The sequence below is a fragment of the Bos javanicus genome, chromosome 7 (genome assembly GCF_032452875.1).
Source record: "Bos javanicus breed banteng chromosome 7, ARS-OSU_banteng_1.0, whole genome shotgun sequence".
Taxonomy (NCBI): Eukaryota; Metazoa; Chordata; class Mammalia; order Artiodactyla; family Bovidae; genus Bos; species Bos javanicus.
In genome coordinates, this window is record NC_083874.1 from 19,739,695 (window position 1) to 19,752,304 (window position 12,610).

The 12,610-nt window shown below is 51.4% G+C and overlaps 1 protein-coding gene across 2 annotated transcripts in view; it reads right to left on the reverse strand.

Moving 5' to 3' along the window:
- Nucleotides 1–2,259: 2,259 nt before the first annotated feature.
- ATCAY (ATCAY kinesin light chain interacting caytaxin) overlaps nt 2,260–12,610 on the reverse strand; it is a 42,088-nt gene continuing 31,737 nt past the window's right edge. For both annotated transcript variants that reach the window (XM_061422646.1, XM_061422647.1), the window contains 4 exons: nt 12,281–12,316; nt 8,652–8,723; nt 7,342–7,374; nt 2,260–5,219 (listed from right to left, as the gene is read on the reverse strand). In XM_061422646.1, coding sequence (XP_061278630.1) covers nt 5,210–5,219; nt 7,342–7,374; nt 8,652–8,723; nt 12,281–12,316 — 151 coding nt within the window. In that variant the 3' untranslated portion in view covers nt 2,260–5,209. The remainder of the gene's footprint in view (nt 5,220–7,341; nt 7,375–8,651; nt 8,724–12,280; nt 12,317–12,610) is intronic.

The window sequence follows — 12,610 nt, forward strand, 5'->3', positions numbered from 1 at the left end:
CCCACATGCTGTTCGGTGAGACCAAAGAATAAAAGTAACGCGCTGTCCTCACCCCCAGGCCCTGCCCTCTCTGGCCCCCCATGACCTCCCTCCCCTCCTATTTCACTGGGAGGACCAGCAGTGGCTAAGACACCTGCTGGGAGGGTCAGCCAGTGGTGGGGACATAGCGACTGGTCTGGTTAAGAATTGTTTAACGGACTCATCTAGTGGCTTCAGGCAGGACTGACCTGCTTGAAGGTCAGAGGTCAGGAGAGGTCACTGGGGGCAGTGACCCTCCGTTCAAAGGTGGCCGCCAGGGACAGAGTGTCAAATGCCCAAGACAGGGGTCTTGTCCACTGCCCACCCCCCTTTCCTCACCACTCCAGCCCCGCTGGCTCTCGGTTCCCTCTCAGCAGCGTGGCCGGACCCATGACCCTGAGCTCCATCAGCTGTCCCACAGGCGGGGGGAAAGACAGCTCCGTGTGTGACCTCTGGCCCAGTTTCAGTGGCAAGAATTTCCCGGGAGCCTTGTTGTAGGGCATGCGGCCCAACCATGGGTGACACTGACATTCCCTGGCAGGGCCCTGCTGGGAGGCCTCTGGGTCACTCACCCTGGCACATGGGCTCCCAATACAGACCTGCCTGTCCCCAAAGAGCCCAAGGTCATTGAAAGTGACCATCCCATGCCATCCTGTGAGATTCCACTGATGGGAAACATCCAGAACAGGCCAATCCATAGATACAGAGAGTGGGTTCCTAGTTGTCAGGGGCTGGGGAGTGCCTGCTGATGGGGACAGGGTCTCCAGACCCAGACAGAATACTCTGGGTATTCTGTACAACATTGTGAACGTGCTAAATGCCATTAATGATAAATTTTAAAAATAACTCATTACTCCATTTAGCTCTGGCTTTGCAGTAACACCCAGCTGTAGCCAGTCTGGCCCCAGGCCCTCTCTGTCTGCACTCCTCCAGCCAGTCTTCACTTTCCTGCTCCTGTCTCACCCAACTCTGCCCAGCCTCCAAGCCTTAGCCCTTGCCGGATACCTCTTGGCCTGCCCAAAGGCTTGGCTAACTGTTTCTTCTCTCTGTGATCTCCAATCAGAGAAAACTCTTCCTCCAGGGAGCCTTCCTGGATTTTCCTTCTGATCCCTAGTGAGGCCCCGGTTCCCTGTGTCAAACTCCCTCACCGGGCTGGGAACGTGAGAGGTGCCTGGTCCCTGAGGATCCCCAGTACAATACGGTGAATGTGCTAAATGCCATTATTCAGTGAATGAATGAATAAATGAGGTTCATAGGAACCCCCTTAAGATACTCAAAGACTCAGTGGGGTGGTAGAAAGGGGTGGGACCGTCACCTCCAGACACGGCACCCCATGACCCCAGCACCAGTTCAGCATCTTCAGCTCCCCCTCCTCACCACTCCCATGCCAACCAGCCACATCTGCCCAAGGCTCCCTCCCAGTAATAGTGCCCTTCTCTGTGAAGGGTACCTCGCTGGATATCACAGGGGTGGGATGGCAGAGACAGGTGGGGTGGCATCTGTTGACTCCTGCCATCAACCTGATGGAGACTTTGTGTGAACACATGCATCCTGGTATCCCTGCCACCAGCAGGTCTCAAAATTCTGGGTGTGGACAACAGGACTCCTCTTGTGCCTGGCATGGGAGGGCCCACTCTCACCCTTTGAGGGGAAACAGTCTCCTAAGATCCTACAGCCAGCGGAGGATGTGGATCTCCAGTCATGCGATGAGATGGCTGGAGGGACAAAGCACAGGGTCACATCTCAGACCCATCCTTGAGTGTCTGTGTGACCCCAGGTGAGCCACACCCCTCTCTGTGCCTCAGTCTCCCCATCTGTGATGCCCAGAGGGGGCTTGCAAGCTCCACCCCCTTCCCCGTGCCTTGCTTGGGTTGGGAAGATCCCCTGGAGAAGGAATGGCTACCCACACCAGCATTCTTCCCTGGAGAATTCCATGGAGAGAGGAGCCTGGCGGGCTACAGTCTATGGGGTCATAAAGAGCTGGAGACGGCTGAAGTGACTAAACACGCACAAGACTGGGGGCAGAAGGAACTTGAATCACAGAGAGGCAGAGCCAGAAGGAGGCCTCAGGAGGAACCCAGGTGGGCTTCCCATTCTGGCGGCAGGAGCCAGAAGCAAGACAGGCCATGACTTAAGTCACCCAAGTCGCTGTGCCCCATCCTGGCACGTGAAATCTGCTCTCTCTGCACCCTGCCCAAGACCAGAGCCACATCCCATGCACGTGGACAGAAGTCACAAACCTCCCTTCTCACCGGTGCTTTATTTCCCATAAAAATCCCCCAAAGCCCGTGGAACTGATGTCTTTACATCACGACAGTAATCATAATGAATTGTTTGTTTTAAAAACCACAAAGCTGGCTGTCGGAAGCATGGGCGTGTGAACTACGACCTTGGGTCGGGGGTGGACTTAGGGCGCACCCCGTGTGTCACAGAGGAAAACCCGACGTCCCTTCACAAGGAGGGCTCAGTGTCCACTGTTTTAGTCAAACTGCCCTGTGAATAGAAATCTTCCACAAAGCCCATTTCAGAGGGTATGGCTAGGCTCCCGCCTGAATGTGGCGGCCCCATCTGGGTGGAGCTGCACCTCAGAACCTCATGCACCTACGAAGAGGTAGCCGGCCTGGAGACCGCCTCCCTGGGGGGCTCTCTCTCTACTCTGGAGGGGTCTGCGTGGCTGGGTTGGGGTCCTTGGTTCCACTTGCCTGTTGTTTGCGCTGCTGGTGGTCCTGAGGGGTGGCAGGTGGGCCACAGTGAACTGGGAGGCGGGGTGGGGGTCCGTGTTGAAATTTCTTGTTCGGCCGGAAGTTTTAGGCCACAGAATCCTTGAGGGCGGGATGGTCTGCCCCTCTCGTCCCTCTGTGGCCTCTGCACACGTGTTTTTGCACACATGGCCAGTTGTGTTCGACTCTGAGATCCCACAGACTGTAGCCTGCCAGGCTCCTCTGTCCATGGGATTCTCCAGGCAAGAATACTGGAGTGGGTTACCATTTCCTCCTCCAGGGGATCTTCCCAACCCAGGGATCGAACCTGTGTCTCCTGTGTTGGAAGGCAGATTCTTTACCACTTAACCACTTGGGAAGCCCCATTGGCTCTGCAGGCTCTCAGTAACTGTCACATTGGGTGGAATGCATCGGTTCCTATCCCTGGCTCCTTTCTCACTGTCACTGAAGCACTGTTGCTAGAAGTTACTGTGTATACTATACTGTGGATCTGTGGGCCTTGCAGGCCACATGTCCATCTCATCAGCAGAGCAGAACCAGTCACTTGAACCTGGAGTTCAACCGGGCCCTGCAGATGCCGAGGCACCTTTTATAAAAGAAGGCACTCAGGGGTGGGGCACGAGCAGACCCAGGATGGAGGGGGCTTTCAGTGGGGGGGTGGGAGTGGAGGGGAGCAGCCTGCCTTGGGCTCCAGGTAACTCATTGGAGCCGGGAACACGGATCCTGTCCTTTATTTGACATTCAGGAAACAAAGCAGAAATACAAATTAAAAAATCCCACCAGACACCCAAAGGCCCCAGCCTTGCAGGAGCAGTGCTGGGTTCCAGAAGACAGAGGCCCAAGGCCCTGCATTTTCCAAGATGGGAGCCACTGGTGGGACAATTCCTGCCATGCAGAAAGCCTTGTTGTCCCTTTGCCTCAGTGCTGAGTGCCACTGGCTCCCTCCTGTCATCAGGGTAACCCTAGAGGCACCCCCTTGATGCCAAGAATCTCCTACTGGGAGATGATTGGGGTAGGGGGTCAATCAAACCTGGATGACGCCTGCCACAGAGGCCAGACACCACCCGTTTGACTTCTGCACAAATTTGTGGAAACAGAGGGCTTCCCTGGTGACTCAGATGGTAAAGAATCTGCCTGCCATGCAGGAGACCCGGGTTTGATACCAGAGTCGGGAAAATCCCCTGGAGAAGGAAATGGCAACCCACTCCAGTATTCTTGCCTGGAGAATCCCATGGACAGAGAAACCTGGTGGATTATAGTCCATGGGCCAATGGGGTTGCAAAGAATCGGACACAACTGAACTACTCACAATTTTCATGGAAACAGAAACTCTCAGGGTTGTAGGGGACTGCAGGGGACCACTCTGTGCAAGCACTGCTCATCCTTTTCTTGAATGCCTCAAGAGATGGGGAAGTCACTCCCTCTAGAGCCCACCTGACTGGTCTTTGGAGCACATTAGAAAAGTCTTTTTTTCCTTTCCTCCCTAAGGAAATCTGTCTCCTGTTAATGCAGGTGGCCATAGCATCCAGACCACTGCGATTTATTTTTCCCAGTGACATTTGTAACACTCAAAAGTCCAGTACCCTGTATATGCTTTCTTGTCCGTCAGTATTTCTGTGATGAGCTTATCTTGAAAGCTGGTTTCTCAGCTTCTGCTCCTGGTGGGAACCCAAGGGGGCACATCCCAACTCCATGCTAGGGGGAGGGATTGGGGAAGTAAGGAGGCTCAGCTCGGTAGGAGGTATTGGTTTGGATTGCCCTGTGGCATGGCCTCTGCCTTCAAGGGGCTGGAGAATGTTCTAGACTGAGGGAGAGGGTGGTTGCAACTGTAGGGTAAGGATGATTATCAGTGGCCCTCACTGGTGCCATGGCCTCTGATGTTCCTCAAGGAGGTGGGAGTTATGGGAGGCGAGGGGGCTGGTTTAAAGGAAAAGCTGTGAGTTCAAAGGTCAGGCAGTTCCCCCAGGACATGGTGCTGCTGGGGGTGGTGCTGAACTTCCAGGCCCGATGCCCAGGACTACAGGGACTGTTCTGGGAGGAAAGGCACGAGGAAGAATCCAGACCCAGCCAGGGAGTCGGTGGGCATCTGTGGCTCCAACCTGGACCAGGTGACACACAAGAGAAGGATCCTGACCAGGAGTCTGTGCAGTGGGATGGGGTCTCTGAGGCCACCAAGACGCATGGGCCATGCTCGATGTTTCTTGCTCTTCTTAGCCATGAGCTCATAAGTGTGGAAGGGTGGAGAATTGGGTTCTTTTCCAGATGCATTAATACTGCATCATTTTTTTTAAAAAGTGTTTTCAAGCAGCTAGAAAGGATGTTGGGTTTCAGAGATGGATGGGGGAGATGGGCACCCCACTGGAGACTGGGACTTGGGATGAGGTGAGGATGAGATCCAGGGCCGCAGGGCATCCGACAGAGGTTTCTTGGCATCTGAGATCTTTCGTGTTCTCCTCTGTGCTCACGTTACTTCAGGACATGCTGAAGAGGGAGAGACATGGTCAAGTTACCATGATTGGATTTAGAGAAAGTGGAAAATGTTCCATGTGTGTGGAATTGAAAAGAATGATCTAATCTGGCTTTGGCATGTTCTCAACAAGAAGAGTGGCACCTACCTTGCAAAGTCTGCCACCTGCCACCCACCTTCCAGGTGTGGTTCTGAAGGGCACCTCTCTTTGGTGCCCCAGCCAATGAGTAGGCCCCAGGGCGGGTGCCCTCAATCAGACTGGGTCAGTTTTCAATTCACCCATCTATTCACCATCCTTCCATCCACTCATCCAACCAACCATCCATCCATCCACACACTCATCCATTCATCCATCTAACCAACCACCCATCCATCATCTATCCACCCATCCATCCATCCACTTATCCAACTCACCATTCACCTCTCCATCCACTTAGCCAACCAACCATCTATCTATCCACACACCCATCCATCCAACCATCCATTTATCCATCCATCCATCCACCCACACACTCATCCATTTATCCATCCATCCAACCAACCATCCATCCATCCACTTGTCCAACCAACCATCCATCTATCTACACACCCATCCATCCATCCAACCATCCATTTATACATCCAACCATCCATCCACATCCATCCAAGCAACCATCCATCCATCCATCCATCCACACACCCATTCAACCATCCATCCATTGACTTATCCATCACCCATCCACCCATCTGTCCATCTATCCACAGGACCCATCTATCTGTTTATCCACCCACCCATATACCTGTCCAACTACCTATCCATCCATCTATCCACCCATCTGTCCATCTATCCATTGCTCCCAATCATTCTTTCTATTATGTATTTAATCATTTTAAAAGTGCTTGTTTTTTTATTATCTCTGTCTGAGGTTCCCCGGGGGCATCTAATTCTGCTGTTTATCTGACTTTTTTCATGGTGAATGATTTCCTTGTGTGTTGTGTGTTTGTGGACGGGGACTTATTTTCAGAATGCATAGATTGAGATGGTCTTGTCAGAAATATATTGAGAACTTGCCTCTATTCAGTGTCTCCAGGGCAGTACTGGTTTAAGTCCATTTTTGATGTTTATTTCTCAGCTTGAGGCTTCTTGGGTCACATGGATAGTATTAAGACATGTAGCTGGCCCATGTTACAGATTTGTAGCAGAGAATGTGGTCAAGGATTAACCCTGCACATTCCAAAGAAAAGTCTGGCCCTTTCCCAGTCTCTTGGAGGCCACCTCCATGACCTTGGAATGTCCTTCTTGATAAGAGTATCTTTGCCTGGGACCTTGGGTCATGTTGGATAGTCTATGCTGACAGTGTGACTTAAGACAGGAGCTGTGGACCATGTGGTATCAGCTCAACCTCTGGAAGGGTTAGAGACGAAGGTCAGCCATGTGTACAGCCCACCATGCATATGACTGACCCCCAGTAAACACCCTGGATGCCAGGGCTCCTGGCGAGCAGCACAGGTTGGTGACACTTGGTGTGTGCCACCACCCTTGGCTGCTGGGAGAATAAAGAGCTGTCCCCACGAGTGCCCTGGGAGACAACAGCTGGGAACTTGCACCTGTCTCTCTTTGCCCAGCCCCATACAGCTCTTCCTATTGCTGATTTTGATCTGTATCCACCCGTCCACTGTGATAAACCATAACCGTGAGCAGATCTGCTTTGCTGAGTCCTGTGAGTGCTTCTAGCAAACCATGGACCCTGAGGGTGGTCCCCAGGACCCGAGACACACAGGGAGGCTTTTTCTGGCATCTAGAGCCAGGCAGACACACTGAGATCGATAGTGGGCAGGTAGTGCACCCTTCAGCTGAGTTAAATCCCAGGTTTCAGGGGTCCTGGCTATGGGTGAATGTCTCAGCCAGGGTCCTCAGCCTGGGACCTCCCATCATTGCACCCCCTGGAGTTGGGCAGGGACCAGCTTCTCACTCAATCCCAGAGGAGGCCCTGTTGTCACGGTAACCATGATCTCTCTGCCTCCCTGGTGCCTCCTCCCTCCACCACCAAGTCACGGGGACTCATCCAGGCTAGGTTCCACTTAGAATGTTTCCAAAAAAACATGCCAAGAACCACCCCTCCCCCCTCCCCCCTTCCCCCCCGGCTTCCCACACACCTCGTTTCCTGATCTTCTGTGGCCAAAGCAGACCTGTGGGAAAAGGAAGGAATCCCAGCATGAGTTGCCTGTTTGGGAGCCTTGGCATTTGGCTGTGAGCCCTATCAGGCCCAACATGGCTGCATCCTGATCTGGCACAAAGCAAGCGTCAGCATGTGTCTCCTGTGTAACAAATGAGCCGAGGACGGCCAAGCCCCTTGGCTGCCACACAGTGAAGTCACCAGTGTTGCCCCAGGCCCACCCGCCTGGAAGGTGGGACCCACCCACCAGGGCCTGCACAAAGGCCAGCCAGAACCTCCATCTGAGAGCAGATCCTGGTCTCTCAGGCACATCAGTTGCCCCTGGCCCCCGTGCTTGGCCTGTGATAGATGCAAGGTGGGAGGAGGAGGAGGGGACAGTCCCGGGCTATAGCCACTTCCCTCAAAGAGCCCAAGGACAGGAGAAGAAGGGTACAACAAGCAGCAACTGCAGGAGGCAGATGGCACAGAAAGAGACAGGGAAGGACGGGGCCATGCTATCTGTCTGCACATCCCAGGGGGAGGCACTAAAGGACTTTTATAATAATAGAGTCACTGGATTAAAAACAAATTAGGAGGGGATGGGAATGGAAGGGATTGCTTAGTTGGGTACAGGGTCTCCCTCTGGGCGGAAAGAATGTTTGGGAGAGAGGTGCTGTTTGCCCAAAATTGTTGTTCAACTGCTCAGTCATGTCTGACTCTTTGCAGCCCCATGGATTGCAGCACACTAGGCCTCCCTGTCCTTCACTATCTCCAGGAGTTTGGTCAAACTCATGTCCATTGAGTCGGTGATGCCCTCCAACCATTTCCTCCTCTGTTGCCCTCTTTAGCCTTCAATCTTTCCAAGCATCCAGGTCTTTTACAATGAGTCGGCTCTTTCAATCAGGTGGCCAAAATATTGTAGCTTTGGCTTCAGTGTCAGTCCTTTCAATGAATATTCAGGGTTGCTTGCCTTTAGGATGGACTGGTTTGATCTTCTTGCAGTCCAAGGGACTCTAAAGAGATGTACTAAATTCACATTAAAATGGTTTGATGGAGTAGGTCTTGTGGTGGGGCTTTTTTTTTTTTTTGCTTCACTATGAAGCATACAGGATCTTAGTTTCCAGACCAGGGATGGAACCTGCACCCCATGTAGTGGAAGTGTGGAGTCTTAACCACTGGATCACCAGGGAAGTCCCAAGGTGGTCTTATTTCAGCACCATAGTGACCTTAGATCACCTTCATCTGATGTTCTTTGGGCTCGGCAGCCCCTGGCAGGTGTGAGCTCTTGCCCACGGCCACCTGGACACTTACCTGTCTTCTGCCAGTCCCGCCTCTGCCTTCTCTTCAGACCTGGGCAGGACGTACTCCGGCTGCGGCCTCGCGCTGGGAACAGAAAGAGGTGAGCAGGGGTAACCAGCTGGCTGAGTGGGCTGAGGGGCTCTTGGCTCCCACTCCCCTCCATCTGGGCTGCCGTGACCTGACAGCAGTCTGGAAAGGGTTTGCCTGCCCTGGGAAGTGCCGGGGCCCAGAGGGTGGAGCAAGTGATGGGATGGTCAGGAATTCATCAAGATGAAGGCCATGGGGAGAAAGAAAAAAAAAATGAGAAAAAAATAGAGAGAGAGATTAAAAAAAAGCAGAACAATAATGAAGACTAAAAGATAACAACCCCTGAGGGGTAAAACCAGACTCCAACAGCAGAGAGAGAGAAGAAAAAGAAAAAAAAAAAAATATATATATATATATATAATAAGAAAAATATAAATAAGAGGGATCAGAATAATAACAAAGATTAGAAAATAACAGAATAAGAAACCACAATCACAGAAAACTGATCAAACTGATTACATAAACTACAGCCTTGTCTAACTCAATGAAATTATGAGCCATGCCGTGCAGGGCCAAGTAAGATGGACAGGTCATGGTGGAGAGTTCTGACAAAACGTGGTGCACTGGAGAAGGAAACGGCAAACCACTTCAGTATTCTTGCCTTCCCCATGAACAGTATGAAAAGGCAAAAAGATATGGCACTGAAAGATGAACTCCCCAGGTCGGTAGGTGCCCAATATGCTACTGGAGAAGAGTGGAGAAATAACTCCAGAAAGAATGAAGAGACAGAGCCAAAGCGAAGAAAAACCCCAGCTGTGGCTGTGACTGGTGATGGAAATAAAGTCTAATGCTGTAAAGAGCAGTATTGCATAGGAACCTGGACTGTTAGGTCCATGAATCAAGATAAATTGGAAGTGGTCAAATAGGAGATGACCAGAGTGAACATAGACATTTTAGCAATCGGCAAACTAAAATGGACTGGAATGGGTGAATTTAACTCAGATGACCACTATATCTACTACTGTGGGCTAAGAATCCCTTAGAAGAAATGAAGTAGCCCTCATAGTCAGCAAAAGAGGTCCAAATGCAGTTTTTGGGTGCAGTCTCAAAAATGACAGAATGATCTCTGTTCATTTCCAAGGCAAAACTTTCAGTATCACAGTAATCCAAGTCCATGCCCCAACCAGTAATGCTGAAGAAGCTGAAGTTGAACAGGTCTATGAAGACCTACAAGACCTTCTAGAACTAACACCCAAAAGAGATGTCCTTTTCATTACAGGGGACAGGAATGCAAAAGTAGGAAGTTAAGAGATACGTGGAGTGACAGGCAAGTTTGGCCTTGGAGTACAAAATGAAGCAGGGCAAAGGCTAACAGAGTTTTTCCAAGAGAACGCACTGATCATAGTAAACAACCTCTTCCAACAACACAAGAGATGATGCTACATGTGAACATTACCAGATGGTCAATACCGGAATCAGATTGATTATATTCTTTGCAGCCAAAGATGGAGAAGCTCTATACAGTCAGCAAAAACAAGACCTGGAGCGGACTGTGGCTCAGATCATGAACTCCTTGTTGCCAAATTCAGACTTAAATTGAAGAAAGTAGGGGAAACCACTAGACCATTCAGGTATGACCTAAATCAAATCCCTTACAATTATACAGTGGAAGTGACAAATAGACTCAAGGGATTAGATCTGATAGAGTGCCTGAAGAACTATGGATGGAGCTTCGTGACATTGTGTAGGAGGCAGTGATCAAGACCATCCTCAAGAAAAAGAAATGCAAAAAGGCAAAACGGTTGTCTGAGGAGGCCTTACAAATAGCTGAGAAAAGAGAAGCTAAAGGCAAAGGAGAAAAGGAAAGATATACCCATCTGAATGCAGAGTTCCAAAGAATAGCAAGGAGAGGTAAGAAAGCCTTCCTCAGTGATCAATGCAAAGAAATAGAGGAAAACAACAGAATGGGAAAGACTAGAGATCTCTTCAAGAAAATTAGAGATATCAAGGGAATATTTCATGCAAAGATGGGTGCAATAAAGGACAGAAATGGTATGGACCTAACAGAAGCAAAAGATATTAAGAAAAGGTGGCAAGAATACATAGAAGAACAATACAAAAAGGATCTTCATGACCCATGGCTTAACTGTGCAGAGGATAAGGCCCAGGTCCCCAGGAGGATCCCCAGGGCCCTGGGCAGGGGAACAGCAGATGGATTCCCCTCTCTTCCACACCCAGGGGGACTCCTGCTCTGTCTCCTCTCTCACCTGCACCCACAGGACCTACATGGGCAGAGGGTGCCCTTGGAAGTATCCCTGGAGGACAGAAGGGGTCCCAGAGAGTGGAGGGGGCCCGGAGGGAGGTGGGCCCTGGAGGATGGAGGGGGCCCTGGGAAGGAGGAGGGAACTGGAGGATAGCGTGGTTCCCAGATGGTGGAGGGCCCTTGGAAGGGAGAAGGAGGGGGCATGCAGAGTATGGGGACCCTGGATGGTGGAGGGTTTCCTGAATGGTGGAGGGCTTGGCCTGGAGGGAGCAGAGACCCTTGAGGGCAAGAGGGGAACCCTGCAGAGCAGAGGGCCCAGTCCAGAGGACAGATTGGGGTCCCCAGAGGGATGAGGGGTCTCCAGAGGTGTAACAGGAGGGAAAGGGGCAGGGCACAACTTTTGAAAGAATGACATAGCCCAAGGACACAACATAAACCAATAAGAATCAAATAGGTCCAGGAAGGGAGACAAGGGGACTTTGATTAGACCTTGATCCTCGATCTGCAAGCTAAATGACACACCCAGAGGCACCACCACAGTTCCAAGGCACTGTCAAAAGACCAAGGAGTGGGCAGTTGCCCAATTCCTGGAAATCTCCACTCTTTCCCCAAAACAGTTGGAATAATCCTCCCACTCGTTAGCCTATGAAATTACCCACCCTATAAAACTAACCACACCACATTTCATGGCCGCGCTTGCCCTCTGCAATGGCCCACACTCTGTCTGGGGAGTGTACTTCTCTCTGCAACTGTGTAAATCCACCTCTTACCTGTCACTTTGTCTCTCACTAAATTCTGTGGTGAGACATCAAGAACCCGAGTTTCATCAGGTCCTGAAACAAGGCACTGTGGGTTTTGGCTGGGTTCGAGTCCCAATCTGACATAAATGGTCTCAGAGGGAGGAGGAAACTGGAAAGCAGGGAGTGGAGGGGGACCTGGGGGTGAGCCCCAGAGGGTGGACGAGACCAGGAGAGTGGCCTCCTGAAGGGTGGAGGGCTCAACCTGGGGGCCTTAGGAGGCTCCCCAGGGCTGAGCCCTCACTGTCACCAGCATCATTAGAAGGTCTCTACCGAGCCCACTATTTTTGCCCAGTGGGCTACGCTGATCCTAATTCCTCATGATAACCCGCAGGATGAACTTTTCACTTGTCTAATATTATGCTGAGACTGAGCAGGGGAGCCTGGATTCCAGCCTGGGTCTGACTCCAACACCTCTAGAGAAGGCAGGGCTTGGAAACACATGCGTGCGTGACATGGGTCCCAGCTGAGTTGAAGCCGCCGGCTTCCCCCAGCCTTGACCCAGCTCAGCGGCAGCCCCAACCCGGCCAGAATACGGGCTGCTCCGCACATACCTTTCTCTCCTGGCCTTCAGCCGTTCCTCCTCGTACCTGGAAGAGAGAAAAAGGAGAAGGCTTAAGAGGTGGCTTGGGAATCCCCTCAACTCTGGGAACAGGAAAGCAGTCTCACTGTCACATCTGAACACATGCCAGGCTTCAGAGCAAACAGGATAGCCTGCAGCTACCTTACAAAGCCCCACCTCACCCCACCTCAGGGCAGGGATAGCTGTTTTACTGGCATATTCCAGTGTCTGGTGTTGCTGCAACTCAGCAGATATTTCTAGCATCTGCCCTAAACAAAGCCAGGATAAAGCAATTAATTATTAACGTGGCTTTGTCTACAGA